This window comes from Peromyscus californicus, unplaced genomic scaffold (assembly GCF_007827085.1).
Source record: "Peromyscus californicus insignis strain IS unplaced genomic scaffold, ASM782708v3 Scaffold_8__1_contigs__length_139910024, whole genome shotgun sequence".
Taxonomy (NCBI): domain Eukaryota; kingdom Metazoa; phylum Chordata; class Mammalia; order Rodentia; family Cricetidae; genus Peromyscus; species Peromyscus californicus.
The window spans coordinates 19,621,382-19,646,986 of NW_026294606.1; the positions used below are offsets into that span (position 1 = coordinate 19,621,382).

At 41.9% G+C, this 25,605-nt stretch overlaps 2 protein-coding genes across 5 annotated transcripts in view; one reads left to right on the plus strand and one right to left on the minus strand.

Moving 5' to 3' along the window:
• Jarid2 (jumonji and AT-rich interaction domain containing 2) overlaps positions 1-25,605 on the minus strand; it is a 187,252-nt gene that overhangs the window by 127,983 nt on the left and 33,664 nt on the right. The gene's annotated exons all lie outside the window — the stretch shown is intronic.
• On the plus strand, positions 22,232-22,581 carry LOC128104645 (40S ribosomal protein S27-like). Its single transcript, XM_052729582.1, has one exon. The coding sequence runs from the start codon at positions 22,275-22,277 to the stop codon at positions 22,527-22,529; it is 255 nt and encodes an 84-aa protein (XP_052585542.1). The 5' UTR covers positions 22,232-22,274; the 3' UTR covers positions 22,530-22,581.

A 25,605-nucleotide genomic window follows, 5' to 3' on the forward strand; every position in this document is an offset into this window, starting at 1 on the left:
CAAGCTTAAGAAAACAAAAGTATCATATTCTTATGTGCCCCCAGCTGAAAATACTATAGACCGCTCTTTATTGAGTTTTATTTTCATATGCAGTATGAGTTAAATACCATATGGTAAATTCTACAAATGAAATACAGAGAGTAATTATTCCTTATATTATCCTTTCTAAATAAGATCTAATCTAGATACTCAAGAAAGATTCCTGATTAGATAAGGAGGAAACATTTATGTCATCAGCTATACAGTTTCATCTTAAGGACTGCATTGTACATAATGTGCATAATGAATGCCAGATGAGCTAAAGCACAGTAGACCTCAAAACAACCTCGGAATCGCATTGATGTAGCCATCGGATAAACAACAGTCAGCGTTGCACCTCCTACTTCAATCCACTCACATGACAGACTCCCTTTCTCCTCCCCACCAGAAAGCTACCTCAAGTTGGTATAGACTGCACGTTTTTTACAACGTGTTTCCCTATTCCTATCTATGCATCTCATGAACTGCCTAATTGAATTCAAGGCTCCTCTGCTTAAAATCAGATCCACTGGAAGCTTGGATTACCACCAAGTCCTCACCTACATCTTAATTGAATACCTTAATTGGAGCTGTGAAGAAACTAAACACCAATATATTTCCCAGTACTTTCATGTGCTTCGTGGACCACAGCATCTTTATTTCTGTCTCATGAGGTTTTCACTAGACAAGAAGTCACACAGGAACAAAAGCTAGGCAGCTCAACATGTGAAAGGGTGGCATCTGTGAATCTCTGAAAGTTACTGAGAAAATAAACTAAGCCAATAGAACTATAGAGCTACATAATGCCAGGTTCTAAGAGAGCTGTCTACTCAGGTGAAAACACCCCAATTCACTTTCTAATCAGTGTAGGGCAATCATCTTGGGACCTACCTATAGTTCCAATAGAGAGTCAAGGGTGCTGATGTCAGAAATAAGATAAATGGTATAGCAAAGCAAAGAGCTTGGTGACTGACTGCACATAATTTATTTTACATAACCTAAAACCGTTCATCAGTTGTTATTATTCAAGTTAACTTCTCGTTATTCACTGAAACAGGTCTCACTTCCTAATTTTAGTCTAGAAACCACTAGTAGTTCATGCCACATAGCAAATGGCTGGTGCACAGTAATGGAGCGATAGGCCTTAGCTGCTCTACCACTATGAAACCTTCTCATGTTTAGAAACGGTGAAACATCTGTGCTTGCACACCAAAAATGTCTGTGAGCTGAGCACACACCTTTAATCCTAGCACTCAGTAAGCAGAGGCAGGCAGATCTCTATTAAGTTCAAGACCAGTCTGGTCTACAAAGCAAGTTCAGGACAGCCAGGGCTGTTACAGAGAAGCCTGTCTCAAAAGACAAAGGAGGGAGAGAGGGAAGGTGGGTGTGAGGGAGGGAGGGAGGGAATGGAATGTCTTTGATGTAGACTATTCTGAATTCTATGAACATTATAGAGTACCTATCTCTTCTTATAAGAAAGTTAAGCCATAAAAGCTAGCTATCCTGTTTTTACCAGTCAGTCTCTTACCCACTTAGCCTAGAAAAAAATGACAAGAACTGAATGGCTAGGCTGTTCCATACCCCTTAAAAAAAAAAAAAAAAAAAAAAAAAGCCACCCACATCATAATAAGAAAACAGGAATTAGTAGGAAATGCAGAGCATTTTGTCACTAGAATTCACAATCGCCTCTGGACAAATCACTATGGCTATCTAGCTCCAGCTTTTTGAACATACCTTTCAGCACCAACACCCCTTTCTTGCCTACCTCAAAGCACCCTCCAAGATCTAAGACAGCAGCACTTACTGTTTATAACAACCAGAGCAAGGCAGTTTCTCCTATTTTAAGACAGGTGGCAGCAAAACCACCAAGAAAACCCACTAATCAGCATGACGCAACCTAGTCAGTTCTTAAAAGATCTGTAAAATGTTCCCAGGTCCAAAAAATAAAATCCTGCTGTTTTCTGTAAACATCTCAGGAACATTTTGAGACTCTTTCCGCCAAACACTGTCCCAGATGGAAGCCCCTACATTCACCTTTCAAACCTAATATGCTGCAATATCCACTTGTTCTCCAGCTGGGACAGAATCTCAGCTTTTTCTTTGAAGTTTAAATACAAAAGCAGATCAAGATGTTTGTTTAATCATTCCTGTTCTCACAGCTGTCATATTTGTTTTGTTTTTGGCTTTGTTTTATAGCATGCTCCAAGCCCAGCAACATCAGTAAATTTCAACTGGAAGAAAACAGACTTGCCTACCTCCCTAGTAGATTTCTCACCTCATCTGCAATGAACACAACACATTTAACAGAAGGAGAAAGCATAAATACAGTCTGTGGGACCAAGCATAAAAAAATCTCTTCATGTCTATCTATCCTCATCTCCCTGCCCATCCACACCAATCAACGTCCCTATCCAAGGGACGGAGGGTGGGAAGATAAACCAAATGCCCAGGGGGCCATGTCATCTTCTCAGACTAGAAATTCTCCCCTGGAAAAATGAACTTGCTACAACATCCAGATACAACATCCAGAATTTCCTTCTGACTGGGATAAAGGCCTTTTAGATATGTGAAAAGCAACTTGGGTAAACTGGAGAAAGAAAAGTAACTATCACTGTTCATGCATACAAGACAAGACACAAGTTATGCCGGGCGGTGGCAGCGCACACCTGTAATCCCAGCACTCGGGAGGAAGAGGCAGGTGGATCTCTGTGTGTTCCAGGCCAGCCTGGTCTACAGAGCTAGTCCAGGACAGGCTCCAAAGCTACAGAGAAACCCTGTCTCAAAAAACCAAAAAAAAAAAAAAAAAAAAAAGACACGTTATGTTCAACTGGAAAAAATACAAGTTTACTGACTAAAAGGTAAAAGCCAAGAGAGAGCACCCAGGGAATTTTGGAGAAAGTCTCACCAGGATATTTGCTGAATGTTTGTGATTTCAGACAAAAACATTTGTATGGCTCTTTCCTGTAAATCGTACATCACCCTTAAACATGCCTACACTAAAGCAAAACCACCAGGTGAATTTTCTTAAAAACAGAAAATGCATGTGACATGTTGGCAGTTTCTGTGTTTTACAGATAAAGCTCTCACTTATCTTGCTACTTTCTCAAGGTGATTTCAGAAAGGATCAAGATATCAAACCCGATGGCTCAAAGTAAATTCATGCAATAAATGACCTATTCCAATTATAACTGACAGGACACTGAAGCATAATGACCAATACTTCAGAGCATCTCCAGGAACTCATTATACACCAGACATTAGTCACTGAAACATCACAGCTACCATGTGCTTAAAAATATGGCCGGGCGGTGGTGGTGCACGCCTTCAATCCCATCACTCAAGAGGCAGAGGCAGGCGGATCTCTGTGAGTGCAAGGCCATTGTCTAGAGAGTAAGTTCCAGGACAGGCTTCAAAAGCTACACAGAGAAATCCTGCCTCGAAAAAAACCAAAAGGCTCCTTATTCAGCTTTTCTTACAAGTGAGGCCTTTGCATGCTTCCTGTGCTGGCTAAATGACTAGCTAGGGTCCCCCCAAGAGGAAGAACTGATATTCAAATCTCAAGAGTGTGAGCCTTTTTCCCAATCAATTCATATCAGTTCTGTGGATAGCTAAGCTTCTTAAGGAATCAATGACATTGCAGAACAGGTCATTTACCATTCTCTGCAGTATGTAAACAGTGGACTGCTTTCAACTGCTGTACCTATTAAAAATTTACCCAACATTAAAAAATTTAGTAAGAAATAGAGTAAGGGTGGAGACTCAATGTTCTACCAAAGGCCTGCCAGCTGCCAGTTTGGTCGCCTAACTCAATGGAGAGAGGCTTCTGCCGGCAGCTGATAAGAGCAGATACAGAGACTACCCCCAACCCCCTTCCTTCTCCTCCCCTCTTGCCCGTCTCCACAGCCAAACATCAGGGCGGGGGCAGGGAGGGAGAGGGCGAGCCCAAATTGGTATCTCCACTGAGTCCCTCTCCAGGGAGGTCAGGGAACCCTGTAGAAAAGAGGAAAGAACTGTAGGACAAAGAGAGATCAAGGACATCCAGAGAACATAGTATCAACTAAGCAGGGCTCATAGCGGCTCACAGAGACTGAAGTGATCATCACTGAGCCTGCATGGGTCTGACGTAGGTCCTTTGCATATATGTTATGCTTGTTGGCTTGATTATTTTCATGGGACTCCTAACAGTGGAAGTGGGGGGTGTCTCTGACTCTTCATAGCCAGCTCTTGGCACTCTTTTCCTCCCACTGGATTGCCTCACCTAGCGAGTCTGTGCCTAGTCTTATTGTATATTGTTATGCTTTGATTGGCTGATATCCCTGGGAGGCTTGCTCTTATCTGAAGGAGGGAAAAAAAGAGTGGATCTAGGGGAGAGGGAAAGAGGGGGTGGGAGGAGACTGGGAAAATTGGAAGGAGGAGAAAGAGTGGTTGGGTGTATTAAAAACAAAAATAAATTTAGAGTAAGGCCCTTCTTTCATCTCATCTGCAAACACAGCAAAGCTTATCAAGGAAAGGAGTGAATGGAACAGCTGATTTTGTGATAGCACCTCTCTCACTGGCAAAGGTCTGCAGAACTATCTCAACAGTTAAGAACTCGTGCTACTCTTCCAGAGTTCTGGCTACTACGTAGGGTTGGTTTGTACACCAGAAAAAGTCATTTGTGTCAAAAATCTACAAGAAAGGTGGATCCCTATTAATTATCTGTGGTCTACTCCAGGCTCCAGCTTATACCCTCTGGAGAATAGATTTGAATGGCTCAGAGGTTAAAAGCACTTCAGGACCCAAGTTCAGATCCCAGGGACCATGTTAGATTATTAGATACTTCACAACTACCTTTAACTCTAGCTCCAATGCCCTCTTCTAGCTCCAGCAGGCATGCACACATACACATAAATAATATTTTTTTAAAAACAGGAAGACATCACTTTCTTCTTTCATACACTTGGGAGTAAGAAATGTTCCTAGAACCAACAATAGTGGGTACTGATAAGCCATGGCAACAGAGTAGGCCCCACCCACTTGCATCATGAATGCATTTCCTAATTCTGTTTACAAGACTAGAATGAAACATTGAATTGAATTAATCCAAGAAATGTGGTAAGGAGTAGGCAGAAATTCTACTCATTTCTTCAGGACCACCACAACTTCTGTAACTTAGAGGAACATGAACAAACTGAAGATATTTTTCTGTAGTCATGTCTGGCACATGAAAACTCCTAGACACAGATTGAGGGTCAATACTGATGCCACAATAAAGAACATAGCTGTATGAGACTATAATTGTTATTGAGGCAAACAAGTCACAATCAATGCCAAACCAGCTCTAAACTTAGAGGGAGATGAGGCCTGGCAAACAGGTCCACAGCAAAGTCAAACAATGTCATAGAGGGTCCAGAAATTCATGAAACTAAGTTTGTCACAAGCAAATGGGAAACTAGTATGTGTTTTTTGCTGGGGGCAGGGTGCGACACCGCACACAAGATTTGACTATACAGGCCAGACAGGTAAATTTATGGACATACTCCTGCCTCTGCATCTTGGGTACTCAAACTATAGGCTATAATTATTTCTTAAATTTTAACAAGTTTCGGTGGACTTGGAAGTGTTGTGGGATATCTGTACACTGTGAAGATATATTTGCAATGATTGGTATAATAAAAAGTTGAACAGCCAATACTAGGCAGAAGATATAGGCAGATTTCTAGGAGAGAGAAAGGAAGTAAGAGGAGATAAATTTAAGTTATAAAGCTAATGGGAAAATCCTAAGCTAAGGCCAAGCTTTCATAATTAATAAGAAGTCTCTATGTCGTTATTTGTGAGCTAGTGGCCCAAAGAAAAATCCAACTACATGAAAACATTTACATCAAGACCTCAAGATTTGCAAGTCAAAACACAATAGCACAGAGAAACACAGATTGCTGCATTTGCACATCACACTCCTAATTCAACAAGTCCTCAGTTTTCTTGATGCCATGGCAACCATGCTGTCTATGACTTTACAGCAATTTGTGTAGTTTTGGTACTGACAGCAAGTTTCCCAGAAAAGTTTGTTCTCTTCTAAACAAGTCACCATTGTGATCATCTATGGAAAAAAAAAAAAACTGTCTAAACCCTAACATATTTTCTCAGTGCATCTTGGGGAACTGACACATCTTGACTTCAAATCCAGGTCACACACCCCCAAAGCTGCCTTAGACAAGACACTGGTTCTTAACACAACACTTTCTAAGAGAAAATGAACTATTAAATAAAACATGTGTAGACCAGGCAGACAGATCCGATGAACGGTGCTCTCCCATCAATTGTTGTTTTAAAAAAGCATTGGCCTCCTTTGAGGCTCTATTTTTCCTTGCCATTCTGAGTCTACACATTCTGTCTAGCCATCAAAGGGAAGTAAATAAGTGGGGGAAAGGGAGCACACACCTGTAATACCAGCATTCAGGGTGCTGGGGGGAGAGGAGAATCATAAATTCAATAACATCTTGTGTTTCAGATAAAGTTCCACAGCTGCCAAAGTTACATTTCTCAGAAGAGGTGTAGCGTTGTGAGCAGGGTGAACAGTTGACCAACACTTATCTATACAATATATCCAAAATTCCACACTGCCATCTATTAATAATATCTATTTACAAAGTAACAAAAGGATCTTGTGGAGGCGATGGACAGATATACTGGAAGACACAGGGAACAGAAGAACTAAGCCATGAAAGCAAGCTATCTATTGAAACAAACAACAGGAGTCTCAGAAACAAAGCAAAGCCATGGAGACACAGATGTGCCACCACTTACATAAGCTTTACAGCATCCAAAAGCCATCTATGACTCTACTAATCACATCAGCACTGCCAGAGATAGCCAGGAAGGAGATCGTCTCAGGTGTGACAAGTCTAGTCAAAAGTCAAACTATACATTTGAAAGGCATTTATTCAAGAAATGGATTTTTAAAAACTAAGCAGATTTACAACTTTTTAAAAATTTATTTAACTTTATTTTATGTGCATTGGTCTGAAGGTTTCAGATCCCTTGAAGTTACAGATAGTTGTGAGGTGCCATGTGGGTTCTGGGAATTGAACCCAGGTCCTATGGTGGAACAGCCAGAGCTCTCAACTACTGAGCCATCTCTCCATTCCGATTTACAAATTTTTAAAAAGAGGAAGAGTACCTGGGCTGGCAAGAGGGCTCAGTGGGTAAAGCTGCTTGTACCAAGTCTGACTCCTGCATTTGATCCCTGGGATCCACATAAAGTCAAACAACTCCCACATTTGTTTTCTGACCCCTCTGAACAAATCACACCAAGTAAATAAGTGTAATTTTTTAAGCTTTAATTGGGAGTGTGCATACAATACAAAGATAATACATACATACACAGTTGTAACCATTTCAGTGAAGTGATTTCCCTGGAAAGCGGCTATGCCAAACTGCAGAAGTCAATGCCAAAAGTCACACCTCAGGAGAGGAAAAACAAAAAACTTAGCGCAAATATAAGTTAGTTCTCTTCCTATCCTTTAAGTTATATTTCAGAGCCATCCTAGAATTGGTAACATATAATATTCATTTTAAGAAAATTTTCAAATATCTCATCTTCCAGAACTGGGGCACAGGTACCCCAGGGCAAGGGTGAGATTTTAGCGGTGGAAATCCAATTCCTGGAAGATCTAAACAAACTTCACCCATTGCGTGTATATGCTTGTGTAAACTAACATGGGTAAAGACATCCCTTCTCTCCAGAACTACTGCAGGAAATGCAGAATGAGGCAGCAAAGGGAGACAGGAAGCAAAGGCAGCTGTAGCAACTGTGCCAGCTTATGCCCACAATTCAGGGCCACCTTTGTGTAGCATGAATCTTACTTAATAAGTCTTATTAATAAAATCAAACCTGAGGCCAGTTATTGGGGTGAACGCTGGAAGATCAGAAGCAGAACAAGCCACAGCTAACCTCACCTTGCCAATTCCTCAGCTGATCCTGTTTCCTCAGACTGGATGCCTGAGTCCTCTTCTAAAATGGATCTCAGCTGAACTGCTGCTCAAAAGCCTAAAAGTTTAAGCGACCTAGTTCCTGGTCCTCATGCCTTATATACCTTTCTGCTTTCTGCCATCACTTCCTAGGATTAAAGGCATGTCACCATGCCTGGCTGTTTCCAGTGTGGCCTTGAACTCCAAATGGATCTCAGCCTTCAGAATGCTAGGATTAAAGGCGTGTGTCACCATTTTCTGGCCTCTATATCTAGCGGCTGTTCTGTTCTCTGACCCCAAATAAGTTTATTAGGGTGCACAATATTTTGGGGAACACAATATCACTACACCTTTGGTTCACCTAATGCTCTGTAAATCATTGTTTCTGTTTTGGTTGGGAGAAGGTAATCTGTTAATACTACCTACAAATACTAAGTTCAACAAATACTATTTTTCATACTGCTAGCCCTTTGAAGAAGAATACCATTAACACCAGTTATTAATTATTTCTGCACAGTGTCTTCATCAGGAAGTATTTTACAGATTCTTCTTCCAGTTTATGCTTTAAAAAAAAAAAAAAAAAAAAAAAAACCTAGCCGGGCAGTGGTGGTGCACAGCTTTAATCTCAGCACTCAGGAGGGAGAGCAAGGCAAGACGGATCTCTGTGAGTTCCAGGCCAGCCTGGTCTACAGAGTGAGATCCAGGACAGGTACCAAAACTACAGAGAAACCTCATTTCCAAAAAAAACAAAAAAACTAATATTCCTGGGTTTTTTGGTTGTTGTTGTTGTGTTTTTTTTTTTTTTTTTTTTTTTTTGGGTTTCTCGAGACAGGGTTTCTCTGTGTAGCTTTGCGCCTGTCCTGGAACTCACTTGGTAGCCCAGGCTGGCCTCGAACTCACAGAGATCCACCTGGCTCTGCCTCCCGAGTGCTGGGATTAAAGGCGTGCGCCACCGCCCAGCATATTCCTGTATTTTTACATAAACCAGATGCCCATTTTGCTAAAACCCTGCTGTCTTTAATCTGTAGGGAATGATCCTTTTAGGGGTCAAATAACCCTTTCACAGTAGTCACCTAAGACCAACTGCATATCAGATACTTACATTATGATTCATAACTGTAACAAAGTTAAAACCCCTATGATTCCAGCCATCTACAGTCAGTGGAAGAAAGAATGAGATCAGCGAGAGCTACTTCTAGAGACCACGCAAATAAATGAGACCAAACAAATAAAATGTAAATAAACAAACAGGGTAACTGAGTGAAGCAGTATACAAAGAATAAATCAACCATGGTGCATCAGGAAGCCTAAGAAATGGCTCAATAGGATACTACTAGAATCCTACAGAGAATAATGATGCAGCTGAAACCTTCAAGAAACAGTTGAAGCTGCTGTTCAAATAGTAGAGTACTGTCCAGCATGCACCATCTCCATGGCAGAAAACTGAGTGTAGAGGCATACACCTATAATCCTAACACACAGACAGCGAAAGCAGGAAGATCAGGAATTCAAGTCATTCCAGGCTACATGGGCAGCTCAGTATCAGTCTGTATCCAAAAGTAAGGAAAATGGCAGAAGCCGGACTGTGGTGGTACATACACACCTTTAATGCCAGAATTTGGGAGGAAGAAGGCAAGCAGATCTCTGTGTGAGTACAAGGCTTTAGCCTGGTCTCCAATGCAAGTTCAGGGACAGTTATGGCTGTCACACAGAGAAACCCTATTTTGAAAAAGGAGAGAAGGGGGGGGGGCAGGGAGAGGAGACAGACAGTCAGGAAAAGAGAGAGAAAGATGACTGAAGGAAAGACAGGTTTCCTTAATAAAAATGGAACCAGCTGAGGAAAAGGTATACAGTTCTGTGAGTTGAATACAAGAGAATGGAATTGCCCTGCTCCCGACATCCAGACTAGGAGTTACTCCAAATATTATTCATGCTGAGGAGGGGAGGAATGTTGCAGGGAAATCAACTGGGACAGTTTCACAGCAAGGTCAGCCAGTCAACCATGAAGTTCACTCATGTTCAACTACTACTATTTCAACCCTGGAGGAAAATTCCACAATACACTGCAGCCTTCACGTTAAGCCTTAGAAAAGCCCTGATTAAACAAATTATCAGCCAAGCACCCAACACATTTATGGCCCACAATGATGAGGAAACCAGATGGTAATTAAACACTAGATTCTGTTATTTGTGACAAGCTATTCTGCATACAGCTCCGGTCTTCTCCGAATGAGAAGCATCTCAACAGTCTGGCAACTCCATGCTCTCACTGCATCAGAAATACAGCCCAAGGACAACATTGCCTTGGTCTTTTGGTCTACTGTTTTTTAAAACTCCATCAGATCAATTGTCATTATTTTACAAAATTTCCTTTCTATCAACCTTTTTTATGATTTATTTTATTTGTAATGATGTGTAATGTGTGTTTGTCGTTATTTGGGTATGCGTACCATAAAAGGGTGTTAGAAACCAAACTCAGGCCCTCGGAAGTATAGTTTGTCTTTTTTTTTTTCCTCCTCTTTTTAAGTGTGTTTGATGTGAATATTTGACTTGTGTATGACCTGAGTCCAGGAACTGGAGTTACAGAGGGTTGTGGGTTGGCATGTGGACACGAAGAACCAAATCTGAGAAACCAGTGCTCTTATAACCACTGAGCCATGTCTCCAGTCCCATCTATCAAAACACACACACACAGAAATATAAAATCTTATACAACTTATATAAATATATATAAACTTATCTTAAAAACAACTCTGAAAGAATGTAAGAAAATGAAGAAAGCTACTTTGCATTTCACCATCTTTGAAAAGCTAGTTGAAGTGAGTAAGTTTTTGATAGTTAAGATAACTATTTCTAGAGCCAGACTGTGACTTGGGCTCCTCTCGCTTGTATTTCCTCATCTTCTGTTAAGAGATTAAAATAAAATCCTCACATGCATAATATGAAGATGAAATCAGACCCTGTATATAAAGTGCATACAGCACACTGGGAATGCCTCCTAAATGTAGATCCTGACCAATCACCAACATCAGTGCCATCTACACGTGTACTACATGTGTAACTAAGGATAAAGACCATGACAATAACAAGACCTTAAGCAAGAAGAGTTGCTGAAGAAAGCGGTTGTTTTTAAAATACAGAGAACTGGGGGCTGGAGAGATGGCTTGCTGTGGGATGGTCTGTATGTCAAATCCGTTGCTCTGATTGGTCAATAAATAAAACGCTGATTGGCCAGTGGCCAGGCAGGAAGTATAGGCGGGACTAACAGAGGGGAGAATTGAGAGAACAGGAAGGTGGGAAGACACTGCCAGCCTCCGCCATGACAAGCAGCATGTGAAGATGCCGGTAAGCCAGGAGCCACGTGGCAAGGTATAGATTTATAGAAATGGGTTAATTTAAGATATAAGAACAGTTAGCAAGAAGCCTGCCACGGCCATACAGTTTGTAACCAATATAAGTCTCTGTGTTTACTTGGTTGGGTCTGAGCGGCTGTGGGACTGGCAGGTGACAGAGATTTGTCCTGACTGTGGGCCAGGCAGGAAAACTCTAGCTACAATGGCTCATCACTGGCTGCCCTTCCAGAGGTCCTGAGTTCAAATCCAGCAACCACATGGTGGATCACAACCATCTGTAACAGGATGCCCTCTTCTCGCATACAGGCATACATACAGAGCATTCACACATAAAAAATAAAAATAACTTTTTTAAAATCTTCCTTTAAAAAAATATTTATTTTTTCTGTATGTATTTACTTGTGTATATGTACACGTGACACATTCATGCCTAGTGCCTTCAGAGGTCTGAAGACAGTAAAAAAAAAATCTCCTGGAACTTGACTTATGAGCCTCCATGTGGGTACACGGAACCAAATCTGGACCCTCCGTAAAAGGGTAAGTGTTCTACCCTTAGATGACTTTAGTTTGTGTCAAGTTGACTTAAAACTAATGAACATAGTCACTGTAGCTTAAAATATTTTTCCCCCTTTCTGGGGGGAAGTGAGCATCTATCTCTTTAGCAGAGTATTTTTTAAACAACAAATAAGTAATATACAAGAGGACAAGTTTTAACAGAAATACCTGGCAGCCAGGGCTACATGGGGGGAGGGGGGGGCTTCAAATCAAGTCTAGGAGTAGAAAGATTACTCAGCAGTGACACACTGACCTTGCAGAAGACTTGGACTTATTCCTAGCTGTGACTGTAACTCCAGCTCCAAAGGATCTGACACCTCTGGCCTCCTCAGCCATGGGCCCTCATGGTTTTTGTTTTTGATTTAAAAAAAAAATTACTAGAAGCTTCTAATGAACATTATACAGGGTACATACAGACTATTACTAGAAAAATTTCTGGTGAAAATACACACACTAACCATGCTGTACACCAGTATTAGAATTGAAGGCCATAGTCTTAGAGCCCCAGCACTGCGGAGGCAGGCCCAGCAGGCTTCAATTCAATCACTGTCTCCCATAAGGTAGAAGGAGAAAACTGATTTTGAAAGCTGAGATAAGGAAATACACAGTTCTAGGATTGCATGGGATAGAAGATGAGACCATGATTCTTCAAATGAGATGGGGTGTGAGGGGGTGAGTACACATGCAAAACAAACCCAAGAAGTCTCTCAATCTGCATGGGGAAAACCAAGTCAGAACATATAACTTACCCAATGTTTGTTCTAGTTGCTATCTGACTAGGCCCAGATCAACTTGACACAAACTAAAGTCATCTGGGAAGAGGGGCACTCATTTTAGAAAATGCTTCCATAAGATTGGACTATGGGCAAATCTTGTATTTTTAATAGTTAATGAAGTGGGAGGGCCCAGCCCACTGTGGGTGTTTATCAACCCTGGGCAGGTGATCCTGCGTCATATGAGAAAGCAGGCTAAGCACGTGTTGGGGAGTAAGCAGTAAAAATTGTTCCTTTATGGTCTCTAGTTCAATTCCTGCCTTGAGTTACTGCCCTAACTGTGGTGGCGGTTTGGAGATTTAACAAATTTTAAAACTTGATTGCAAATTTAAACAGGTACTACCAACCAAACCAAGAAACTAAAAAAAAATTGTTAAGATTACCTTTGCTGTCTCCTGCCTCTGCACTTTGGATGCCTTGGACACCACGCATGCTGAGAGTTCCATAGCTGCTGTCTTAGTTAGCTTTCTGCTGTTGTGATAAACAGCCATGACGAAAGCAGGGTGAGGAAGGAAGGGTTTATTTCAGCTTACTAGTTACAGTCCATCAAGAAGGGAGACCATGAAGATAGGAACAAACAGAAGCTATGAAAAAGTTCAAGTACAGTTTACTGGATTGCTTGCTTCCCATGCTTGCTCAGCCTGCTTTCCTATAGCACCCAGGACCACCTGCCCTGGATCAATTATTAAAACAAGAAAATGTCTGTCAGTCTATACCACAAGCCAATCTGATGATGGAGCCATTTTCTCAAAAGAGGTTCTCTGTTCCCTGAAGCAGAACATGACCATGGGAAGGGAGTGAGCTAGCAGCCTACAACTGCACTGTTGCCTTCAGATGGAAAAGTTTCCATACACAGAAACTGACTTGTCAGAGCAAAGTGTTGGTAAATCCACGAATAAGCCCAAGTTTCTTAACTCCTTGCCTAGTAGTTATTAGTCCAGTGACTATGCACCCTCATGACAGGACCTATCTATCAGTGCCTCCATCTTGAGTATCAAAGAACTGCTGACACACAGTCCAACTGACATTCTTTGAAATAAAGCATTATGTGAGCTGAATGAATGAAATTAAATGATCTAGGGAAAAGTACCTGGAACTTAGTAAACAATGAGAGTTATTTACATTTTTTAAAGGGGCGGGTGGAAGGCCAAGAGGTGGTGGCACTTTAATCCCAGCACTTGGGATGCAGAAGCAGCCTGCTCTACAGGCCAAGTTCCAGGACAGTCAGGGCTACAGAGAAACCCTGTCTTGAAAAAGTCAAAATCATCATCATCATCATCATCATCATCATCATCATCATTATCATCATCATCATCCAAGCCTTACATGTGGGATTAAGATATCTACCAGTGAAAGACTGTCCAAGTTCCTTTTCTTGAATCAAGTATTGATTTTAATACCTGAAAATGAACTTAGAAACACAATTCTTCCACCGGAATTTTAACTAAACAGCATTATAATCATAAAACACAAAGAACCTAACAACTGCTACCTGGATGATAAGGCTGCTCAGGCTGGTGATAGCAAAGGCAATTCTGGAAAAGGAATCCTAACTTCATGTTTGTTGGTTCTTGCTTCTTGTGTTCATATATACGTCCAAAGTACAATCAGAACATACCACATGGTTGTCACCCTAAATAAAAAACTACCTGTGAAACATTCAAAAATACCTGTCAGCTTCAATTACAAACTAAAACTGAAGCTTCATGTCATTTTAAACCTTGTAGGACTGCTGGTATATTGTCAAAATCTGACATTTCAATCCCACAAGCGAAACTAAAAAAAAAAATCTGCAGCCAATCCCACAATGACAAATACTAGAAAATATTTTCCCAAAAAAAATTTTTTTCAGAATGAGCTGGGCAGTGGGGTGGCACACACATTTAATCCCAGCACTTGGGAGGTAGAGGTAGCCAGTGGAGCGGGAGGGGGGGGGGGGGATCAAAATGCACACACATACAGTTAATGAATAACCACCAAGTACTTTCAAAAGAATAAACCCTCTTATGAATTCATGCTTTCTAAGTAATTTCTAGGACTTCATTTTGACAGTTAAGTGAGTCTCTTACAAACAAAATGTTAAAATACAGTAATCCAAGAACAGAAAAAACCAAGCAAGTCAAGAGCCCTAAACTCTTGTCCACCTCCTCTTTTGCCTCCTGCTCAAAATAAACCTGAGTTGTAAAGTGAAGTAAGACACTTTCAAATCAGCAAACCCATTCTCAACTCACCTACACATGGAAAGAGTGAGCAGTAAGCAACAGAGAAAGGAAACCAACTTTATCTGCAAGCTGAGCTCAGCCGCAGGAAAGATGAAAAAAATGGAATGGACTGTGTTGCTGAGCAATCCAAAGCTTTGGGTTCTTTACGAACAACACAAGTACTCAGGGTCAGCACTCCTCCTTGTACTGGGTCAGCACAGATCAGAGGTAAAATAAAATAAATAAAAGTTAAAAAACAAACAAACAAACAAAAAACAGGGACAATTCACATTGAGTCCTTTAAAAAAAAGGCTCCACAACTTGAAAGATGGCAGCAAAACAAAGAGGAGCCATAGCACCCACCTTAAAGGCCTAAGGTGGCTCTAGGTAGGTACCACCCTCTCTCTCAACAATCACCAAGACCAGGAGGAACTTGGCTATGGTGTCCCCAAACACATTTCAGAGATTCTTTACCACAAATGGTCATAAAAAGCCTTCAACTGAGATGAAACAGCCAGCAATGGTGGGTGGGGCACTTCTGTAGGCCCAGCACAGGAAAGACCTTTGGAACCCACCTGGGTTTTTTAAAAAGATACATTAGCTCACTTCCTGGAACACTTTCTCAAAAGTGAGGTTAAACCACCACAACCCCTCCTCCTATCACTCAGCAGTTCAGCTCATGACTATAATATAAACCAATTATACAGAATTTCTGTCTGTGTTCTCCCCGGACCCTGAGCAGAAATCACTCAGAGCCACAGGACATCCTGCAAAACATTTAGTAAGTATCTGGGTGTTTTGTTATGCTTTGTTTTTAAGAGTTAATTAAGGGGCTGGAAGGAAAGGAGGCATAGGACAAAGGTAAAAAGGAAAACATTATTCATCTAGAATGAGAAATTATAAGAACCCTTTGATGATGCTCGATCTAGCCACTGCAAAAAGAATGCATGTCTTTTACACATCTTCAAACTGACTTGCTAGAGGCTGCCAGGAAGGTGGAAAGTCGAGTCTCATAAAATTTCAATAAATTGTCCAGTTGTATGTCTCTGTCGTTTTAAGCCTCTAATTATTCTTAAGAATAAAATTTAAAATCTAAGCATGGTGGTGCACCCCTTTAATACTAGTTAGTACACTCAGGAGGCAGAAGCAGGTGGAACTCTGAGCATACAGAGTGAGTTCCAGGACAGCCAGGGCTATACAGACAAACCCTGTCATGGATGGATGGATGGATGGATGGATGGATGGATGGATGGATGGATGGATGGATGGATGGATGGATGGATGGATGGATGGATGAATGAATCTCTAGGATGTTACCAAAAATCAAAGTTTAATCTACCAAATTATAGTTGAAGCTATGCCTGTCCATTGTCTTTACCAACTCCAGCACTGCTGGAGCAAACTGGATAGCCAACAATGCCGCAGAGTCACAAGCTCCAAGCTCAGGCTGGTTATCAAGGGTGCTAACAATTCAAGGTACAAAGCTACATTACCTGAGACACTGTAGGAAAGCTTCCAAGCCCCAAGCACACACTGCCTCCACTATGGAAAGACAGGTGAATTGTTCCACCACACTACTTTCAAAGACTTACTAATGGTCGAGTTAACTTCATAAAAGAAGTAACATACGGCCAGCAATACACATTTACAATCAACGGCAGAGGCTTTACTGTGATTTGGCCTCCACTGTCAATAAATAAATGTCACTTCCAGTTACCAAGGTAAGATGTGAAGAAGAAAGTTTGAAGGAAAAAAGGTATTGTAAATGAGATGCAGAAAATATCTATGGAACACAGACTGATGGCTGATTCAAAGCCAAGCGTAGAGTTCATGACAGAATGTGAAATTCCTGTAATTAATACAATGTCCCGACTGAAAGCACTGATACTCACTACACTGAAAACAATGAAGGGGGATGATGCTTAAGCGGAAAAGGAGCTCAACTTCCAATTTGCTAAATTAAGTAAAACCCTATCATTTTGCAGCTTTTCCTCTTTATGTGGTCCTGGCTGTTTCTTTGGAATTTTTCAAGACCTGGGATTTCAGTAATTACAGCAATTTCAAAGTTACCAAAGCCCAGTTATACCTACCCACTGCTTGAATGCTGGTTTATACAAACTAACATTCTGTAGTCTTCTCACCAATATATACATTCGCTTACTCCCTACCAAAACTAACAGTTATCTAGTGAAAACCGACAGAGTCTGACTCACCAATCTTTTAAAATCAATACCAAATTAATAAGTCAAAGTTTTAGTCTGGAGAGATGACTCATCTGTTAAGAGCACTTACTGCTCTTTAGAGTACCAGAGTTCAGTTCCCACCACCCACGTGGCAAGCTCACAACTATATGTGAACTCCAATTTCAGATCAGACACACTCTTTCTGGCCTCCAAAGGCACCAAGTAAATACAGCACACTTACATGTAGGATAAACAAACAACAAACAGGGAAAAAAGAACATGGGGCTGAAGAAAAGGATCAGTGGTTTAAAATAGGTATTGCTCTTGCAGAGGACCTTGTGTCCTGCGCCATCCCCCACCGAGTGGCTCAGAAGTGCATAACTTCAGTACACACACACACACACACACACACACACACACACACACACACACACACACACGGGCAAAACACATACACATGAATTTAAAAAAAAAAACAGGGAGGAAAGGGAAGGGAAAATTATGTAGTATTATGATCTCAAAAAAAACTTTAAAAAACAAAAGCAAATACAACAGTAAAAATAAGTCTAAAATTTTCAGATTCATCAACCAATCTCAATGCCTGTTGTGTATCATGGATAAAGAGAGGCTAGCAACTCTATTATTTGACCCACCCTTTCACATTATGTATACATATACACACACCATAGCAGATTTAACAACATGGAGGGAAGCAAGAGGCTCTATCATCTAGTAATTAAGACATTTCATTCTTAACTTGAAGTAGGAAGTTCCAAAGTGAGCAATCTGGGATGTGTAGATCTCTCTCTCTCTCTCTCTCTGTGAGTGAGTGTGTGTGTGTGTGTGTGTGTGTGTGTGTGTGTGTGTGTGTGTGTGTGTGTGTCTGTGTCTGTGTGTGTGTGTGTCTCTGTGTGTGTGTGTGTCTGTGTGTGTGTGTGTGTGTGTGTGTGTGTGTGTGTGTGTCTGTGTCTGAGACAAAACCAGACTATGGGGACTCTGAAGGGCCTGCAAGTGGCTGTGCAGACCAAACTGGCCTTCACACTCCCCAAAGATCCACCTTCCTCTAAGGGCTAGCTTCAGCCACATGCCTCTGAACACTAGGGCTAAAGGGTGTGTGCTACCATGCCTGGCAATAAACTGCAATTTTAAACTTGCTCATTACTCTCCTGGCTGTAGAGAGTTGAAGACAACTTCACTAGCTCATGAATTACAAATGTAGTTTATTACTGTGAATGAGCGCACAGAAAACACAGCTTCTCAGGAAGCTGGAAGAGAGACATTAACAAGACCAAGATGCTTCTATAGATGAAACTTAAATGTTACTTAACCAATCACAATAGAGTGTCAGGAGCACAGCTGTAAGGCATCCGGCATTTCTTACTTGCCTTTAAAAGGAAGTTTCTTAAGTGCTTACAAAAGGAAATGTGTAGTAAGTAGTCAAAATTTACACATCTGGACATGTGACACATACCTATATATAACCCTGGCATTTCAGAAGAGAATTGCCAGTTGGAGGACAGTTTAGAAAACTCTACTCCAAATGAACAAAACTTGATAGAATACTCATCATTCAACTGTTAACTACTGAAAATCCTGACAGATTCCAGCCTGCATGTCATTATACCACATCACCATACCACACCAACCACAAACAGGGAGACAAAGACACATGGAGTCTCTTGATTTATTCTCACTAGCACTAAACCATTTAGGACATATATAGAATTCCATTTGAGTCAGTCAAAGAGGACTAGAGACATCTTTTGGGTAGAGAATGAATTAAAAGCTCAGACGTTCATATCCACAGGGACAAAGGGTATACTCATCATCTTAAGAGATATGAAGGCGGGGCTGGAGAGATGGCTCAGAGGTTAAGAGCACTGGTTGCTCTTCCAAAGGTCCTGAGTTCAATTCCCAGCAACCACATGGTGGCTCACAACCATCTGTAATGAGATCTGGTGCTCTCTTCTGGCCTGCAGGGATGCATGCAGGCAGAACACTGCATACATAATAAATAAATAAATGTAAAAAAAAGAGATATGAAGGCAAAATTTTCCTTAAGGCAAGCAGAACAAGAAAATGATGCAATACACCCACACCTACACCCACTCCTGTGAACTGAGAACAAACAGGAGCAGCCTCAATCACTTCTGGCCAAATGAGTGCTCTGGGAGCCATCGGCAGTCCCCACCTGGTGGTGCACTAAAGAAAAGAACTGAGGGAAATGACATGTGATGCAGACATAACTGAGCAGAAATCAAGTCAATGTAGACCAACTGAGGCATCAATTCCAACCCTAGCCCTTCTCCAAATTTCAGGATCATTGGGCAAGTAAAAAGCATTCGCCAAGGAACCAACAGGTTGAGGTTCTCAGCGAAGTTCCTCTCACTGGGAATGATCACGATCATAGCTTTCCAAGCTAAAGGGTCAGGGATGGGTGTTAGAGAATATTATGTTAAGGTGTGTTACTTTTGCTTATGTTGTATTTGTTTAACTTTATGAAGCTGTGTTACTGAGCCTGTACAAAACACGTGATGGTCTAATAAAGAGCTGAACAGCCAACACAGCAAGGCAGGAGACAGGGCTTGCAGGGCTGGCAGGCACAGAAAATTAATAAACAGAGAAATCTGGGAAGAGAGGAAGAACGAATGAAAAAAGGAGTGAGAGAAGGAGGACCTCAGGAGCCAACCACCCAGCTACACAACCAGCAACAGAGAAAGAAAGGTGTACAGAGACAGAGAAAGGTAAAAAGCCCTGAGGCAAAAGACAGATGGTGTTAATTAAAAAAAAAAGCTTGCTAGCAACAAGGCATTATAATTTAGAATAAGCCTCCATGTGTGATTTACATAAGAGCTGGGTGGCGAGTCCCCCAAAAGAACAAAAACAAACAGTTGTTTGTTTTTTGAGACAAGGACTTGCAATTTAAGTCTAGGATTCAAACTTTCATTCTTTCTACCTCTTCCTCATCCAACTTTGCTGGTTCTTCACTGTCCCATTGTATGTTCTACCCTCCAGCCTCATACTCTTCCATGGCCTATAATGAACTTTCCCTTCCTGCAAAACAACAGAGGCATACAACACAGTGCTCAGGGCCTGGTACTCTCCCCTCTGCCTCCTTACAGAGTGTAGGCCTTTTAGCTAACTTCTACTCATCCTTTGAATGAAGTGGTTTTCTTCCTCCAGGAAACTCTCCCCGACCAGTTCCTAAAGCAGTTGGGCATTCTCTTTCTGAATATTTCTGTTCACTTATCACCTTATACAAGTCTGAGAACACCTGCTTACTACACCTTGGTGTACAGTCAGCAAACACTGGATGGACAAAATCAGCCTGGGTACACCATAGAGTCCCACTAGACAGCAAGCAGACTGAGGACCACTGGCCTCACATAGGGCTGGGGAAGGCTGGCCTCCTCTCCTAGCATAGGAATTAGCCAGATGCCATGACATAGTTAACCAAAGCAAAGGAGTACTCATTGGGCCTGAAACTGGTGAAGAAAGTCTGGAGCTGGAAAGACTGCCTCAGTGGTAAGAGCACTTATTGCTCTTGCAGAGAGGACCTACAGTTCCCAGCACCCACATAGCTACTCACAATCACCTATTGGTTGTAGTATTAAGGCAACTCCTCATAGTTCAAAGAGGTTTATTTTGTGAGGTAACTTACAAGTAAAGGGATAGGTTACAGGGTCTGGGAAAGGTGTAGCGCAGTCCAGTGGTGTTCTCTGGAAAACTACCTCCAGCGTCCAGGATCCAGGAACCAAGAGAGCCGGCACATCCAGATCTCCAGATCTCAGGTCTTAAGGGCTCCTGTCTCAGCCCCGCCTTGTAGGCTTGACAGTCTGGGGGTAGTACTCCCAGGTCAAAGCTAGAACAGCTACCCACTACAATCACCAGCAACTCCAGTTCCAGGGGATCTAATGCCTTTTCTTGACTATGGACTCCTGCATGTATGTGACACACATGCATACACTCCCCCACACTTGTGCACACCCACATATAAATAATATGTTGTTGTTTTGAGACGGGGTTAGGACTGTCCTGGAAATTTATTTATAGATCAGGCTGGCCTCAAACTCCTGGAGATCCATTTGCCTCTGTCTCCTGGGTGTTAGGTCCTGCGCCCCTATGCCTGGCTTAAATTTTTTCCACACAGGTCCAAACAAACTTAAAGAAACAAAGAAGAAAAAAAAACCACTCTCTCACACAGACATACATGCAGGCAAAACAGCAATGCACACAAAATAAAATTTTTTTAAAAATTGCTAGCAGAATGTAGTAACCTGAGAATGATTATAATATAATATGAAATGGGAGGAAATTTACATATATTAGGACTGAAAGATATTTTCACTGAATTTGTTTTTTAAAGGCTGAAAAACATTAGCAACAATTTGGGCAGTGCCATCATCTTAGGACAGCTTTTACTGTGCCTTTCCATTACTCCTTGGGGGAAAAGCAGTACACTGTACACCAGTGATACCCCACCACTACAAAGCCTAAGGCTGGAGCTGTCCATCACATACTGCTGACCCACACTGCCTGTGGCTATGTCCAGGCACTGTTGCTACAACGTTTCACTGCAAAACCAATGCTCATCTTCTCCAGGAAAACTCTTTCTCGCACTTTCACTTCAAGCCTGATGATGGTGGCTGAGAAACCACACCATTTAGTTACTAAAAACATGATGGGGGCAGGGATTCAACAGCCCCTTCTGGTACACGACGGCATGCCAAATATGAAAAGTGGCTTAGAGTTTGACAAAGAATCAGAATTTCAAGACAATAGAGTATTTCTAACCTAAGAAAGCTCTGTAACCTTGCAAGGCAAACTCACAGACACAAATACAAATAAAATGTGCTTGCTGGAAATTGAACTTAGAATGACCTCTGGAAGAGCAGCCAGTTCTCTTAACCACTGAGCCATTCTTCAAGATGTTCAACCAAATAGTGTCCACCTCCTGTTAAGCCCAATGTGTGTTTGACATGCAATTTCCAAGTCCATGCATGAAAGCAATAGCACCCACCCTCTATCACAGAATCCTTAGCTTCACTTCAATACAGTAAGTCCAGGTAATTTAATTGTTGTGGGAACTCTTTCATTGGAACACCAACAACAAACCAACACATCCATAGTCCAACTTAGAAAACCACTGAGTTTAATGGTAACTGGAGTGTGAGCCACTCCAAATCATAGTATCAAAAAGCCTAATACCCTTTCCGGCGGTGACGACCTCCCTACGAGAACATGCCTCTCGCAAAGGATCTCCTTCATCCCTCTCCAGAAGAGGAAAAGAGGAAACACAAGAATAAGCGCCTGGTGCAGAGCCCCAATTCCTACTTTATGGACGTGAAATGCCCAGGATGCTATAAGATCACCACGGTCTTTAGCCATGCACAAACGGTAGTCTTGTGTGTTGGCTGCTCCACTGTCCTTTGTCAGCCCACAGGCGGAAAAGCAAGGCTGACAGAAGGATGCTCCTTCAGGAGGAAGCAGCACTGAAAAGCACCTGATTCAAGATGAGTGGGAACCATCCCAATAAACACATTTTGGATATTAAAAAAAAAAAAAAAAAAAAAAGCCTAATACCAGCATGGCTAACTGCATGGGTGGGAATCCCCTTTTAGTTAACCCCCCATAGTCTAACTCTAGCACCTCCTGAGACCACGAAACCATAGGCAATTAGGGCAGAATTACATACAGCAAGATGTAAAGCTTTGGAGAGTGACTAAGACCAGGTGAGGGTCCCATGACCCTCCTCCCACCCCTCTTTTTATGAGTCAAGAGGCCTGATCCTGAGGTTCTCTTGCAAGCAGTACAACTGCTCTGATTTAGAGACTAGCAATTATGAATGCTTGACAGGCACTATACAACAACTTCCTGTATTATAATTAATCACATGATGAAAATAAACTAAAAGATACACTGACAACAGTAAGTGGCAAGTTTCCAAGCAGAAGACGAGGAAGGTTGATTATTTTTCCTAAAGTGGAAGTTTGTGGGGTCTTTTTAAAGGAGGATCTACGTTCAATTCAGCTGGCTGGATTAACTTAAGCAAACTTAAGAGGAACAGCACTGCTGGAGGAACAGCACTGCTGCAGCTGAGACCAGAGACTAACAGAACTGCTACAGCAATAAATACAGAAATGAGACCGACACATTTACTTTGGCAGGCAAAAGAGAAAAGGCCACTCAAGCCAGGCACGGGGGCGCACACCTTTAATCCCAGCACTCAGGAGGCAGAGGCAGGTGGGTTTCTGTCAGTTTAGCCTGGCCTACACAGTGGCAGGTGGATGTGTGCTTAATGTCCGTCCATAAGACCCTGGATTCCACCAGGCAGTAGTGCCGCACGCCTTTAATCCCAGCACTTGGGAGGCAGAGGCAGGAGGATCTCTGTGAGTTCGAGGTCAGCCTGGGCTACAGAGTGAGTTCTAGCACAGGCTCCAAAGCTACGCAGAGAAACCCTGTCTCAAAACCCCCCCAAAAAAAATAAAAATAAAATAAAAATGTAAGGCGCAAAGCTACACTGACAAACCCAGTCTCGAAAAAAACTAAAAAGACCCTGGATTCCATCCACAGACCAAAACAAACAAAGAAACAACAACAACAACAACACTTTTTTAGCACCATAAATCATGGAGATTCTCAAGATCTGGATAGAAAAACTTAAAAAAAAAATGAAAACTGTCAACTCTAACAAACTGATACAACAAATTAATAATGATATACATTACACAATGTGTGTACCTATCTTATTTTGCTGAGTTTTAATTTTTTAGTGCAATTGGTACAGTGCTTGCCTAGCATGTACAAAACCGTGCTCTGATCTCCAGAATCACATAACCCAGGTGTGGGAGTGCAGGCCTGTAATAAAACTGAGCAGGAGTGTCAAAAGTTCAAGATCAGAAAATTGGAGTCTGGGAGACAGGACCCTGTCCCCCAATTTCTCTTCCTCCCTCTCTCTCCTCTCTCTCTCTCTCTCTCTCTCTCTCTCTCTCTCTCTCTCTCTCTCTCTCTCCCCCCGAGACCTGCATACTCTTCCAGAAGAGCCCAGGTTTGAGTTCCAGAACCCATATTACAGCTAGCAGCTGTAACAAGTTCCAGGGATTCTGGTTCCCTCTTCTGGCCTCTGAAGGCATCAGACATGCATGATACTGGTGCACAGACATATATGAAGGGCTGGAAAGCAGAATTGTTACACAAGTAGTATACTGTGTCTTGGACAGTACATCAGTGCTAGTGAAGCTTACCCAAATTTGCAAGGAAGAAAAGGCATAAGAAAACTTTAAGGCATACCTGTAATCCTAGCCTGCAGGAGGCTATAGCAGGAGGATGGAAGCAAGTTAGTTCCAGGCCACCTAGGACTACAAAGCAATACCTGTCTCCAGCAACAAATCTATGTATGTACATACGTGTGTGTACACACACACACACACACACACACACACACACACAGAGATGTATATAGCCTGGGATACACACCACTAGCAGGATTAAAGTGCTCCAACTATTTCACAGGCCATTCTGGTGTTTGCTAATGTTGAAATGCACACACATACCCCAGTAGCAGGCACTTGAAATTCTAAGTCTGTATACTAGAGAACTTCCTGTATACATGCCAGAAAATGTAAACATTAAGGGCCATTGTGTTTTTGGTTTGGTTTTGTGTTTGGTGTTTGGAGTTTGGTTTGGTGTTTGGTTTGGTTTTTCGAGACAGGGTTTCTCTGTGTAGGTTTGGAGTCTTATCCTAGAACTCACTTTGCAGATCAGGTTGGCCTCAAACTCAGAGACCCGCCTGCCTCTGCATCCCAAGTGCTGGAATTAAAGGCATGCACCACCAACACCTGGCTACAGTTTTCAAAACAGACAGTGGAGTGAGGGAGAGGAAGAGGCTGTTTTCTGTAATAAATAGGTACCATCAGTGCCTGGTGGCTCATGCCTTTATTTCTGTGATACTGGTCTACACAGTTCCAGGACAGCCATAGCTAAGACCCAGTCTCAGATGGATGGGTGGAATGAATAAATAATAGGTGCATGAATTGTTTTATGTACATAGCATAGTTTTGTTGTTTATTGGACTGGGGGTTGAATCAAAGCATTTCTCCTCTGCATCACATTTCACATATCTTTCTTTCCAGACCTAAGTTTTCTGCTTCCTCTTCTTGGACATGGCTTTTTGCTAATGCCCCCTTTATTTCTGTGTGGCTTCCTAAGGAAAAGAAAGCACCGCAACAAAGTGATAATTCTAGTTCCAGCCATACCCTCCTGGAGTGAAAGGTGGAAACATCCTGTGTATGCTTCAGTGGTGTGGCATCCTTCCCAGAAAAAACCAAAAGTCTGTGTTCCTTATTCTAGAGTACCTTCTTTATTCTCCAAAGAAAACCCTTGGAAAACTGTTATAAAGCTAATAGTTGTGAAACGTCCTATTATTTTCCACCCTATCTTGCCCACTCCGTGGTCAGTCAATCCCACACGAAAATTTCAAACAAAATAAGGCCCTTAAGCATTCAGGCAGGTCTAAACTAGGCCTAGAATGAATGCCAGAGGTCCCAACATAGAGCTCCACACAAAGGACTTG

Excerpts from the sequence above, each read along its gene's own strand:
- LOC128104645 (XM_052729582.1), top strand. The coding sequence starts at position 22,275 with ATGCCTCTCGCAAAGGATCTCCTTCATCCCTCTCCAGAAGAGGAAAAG.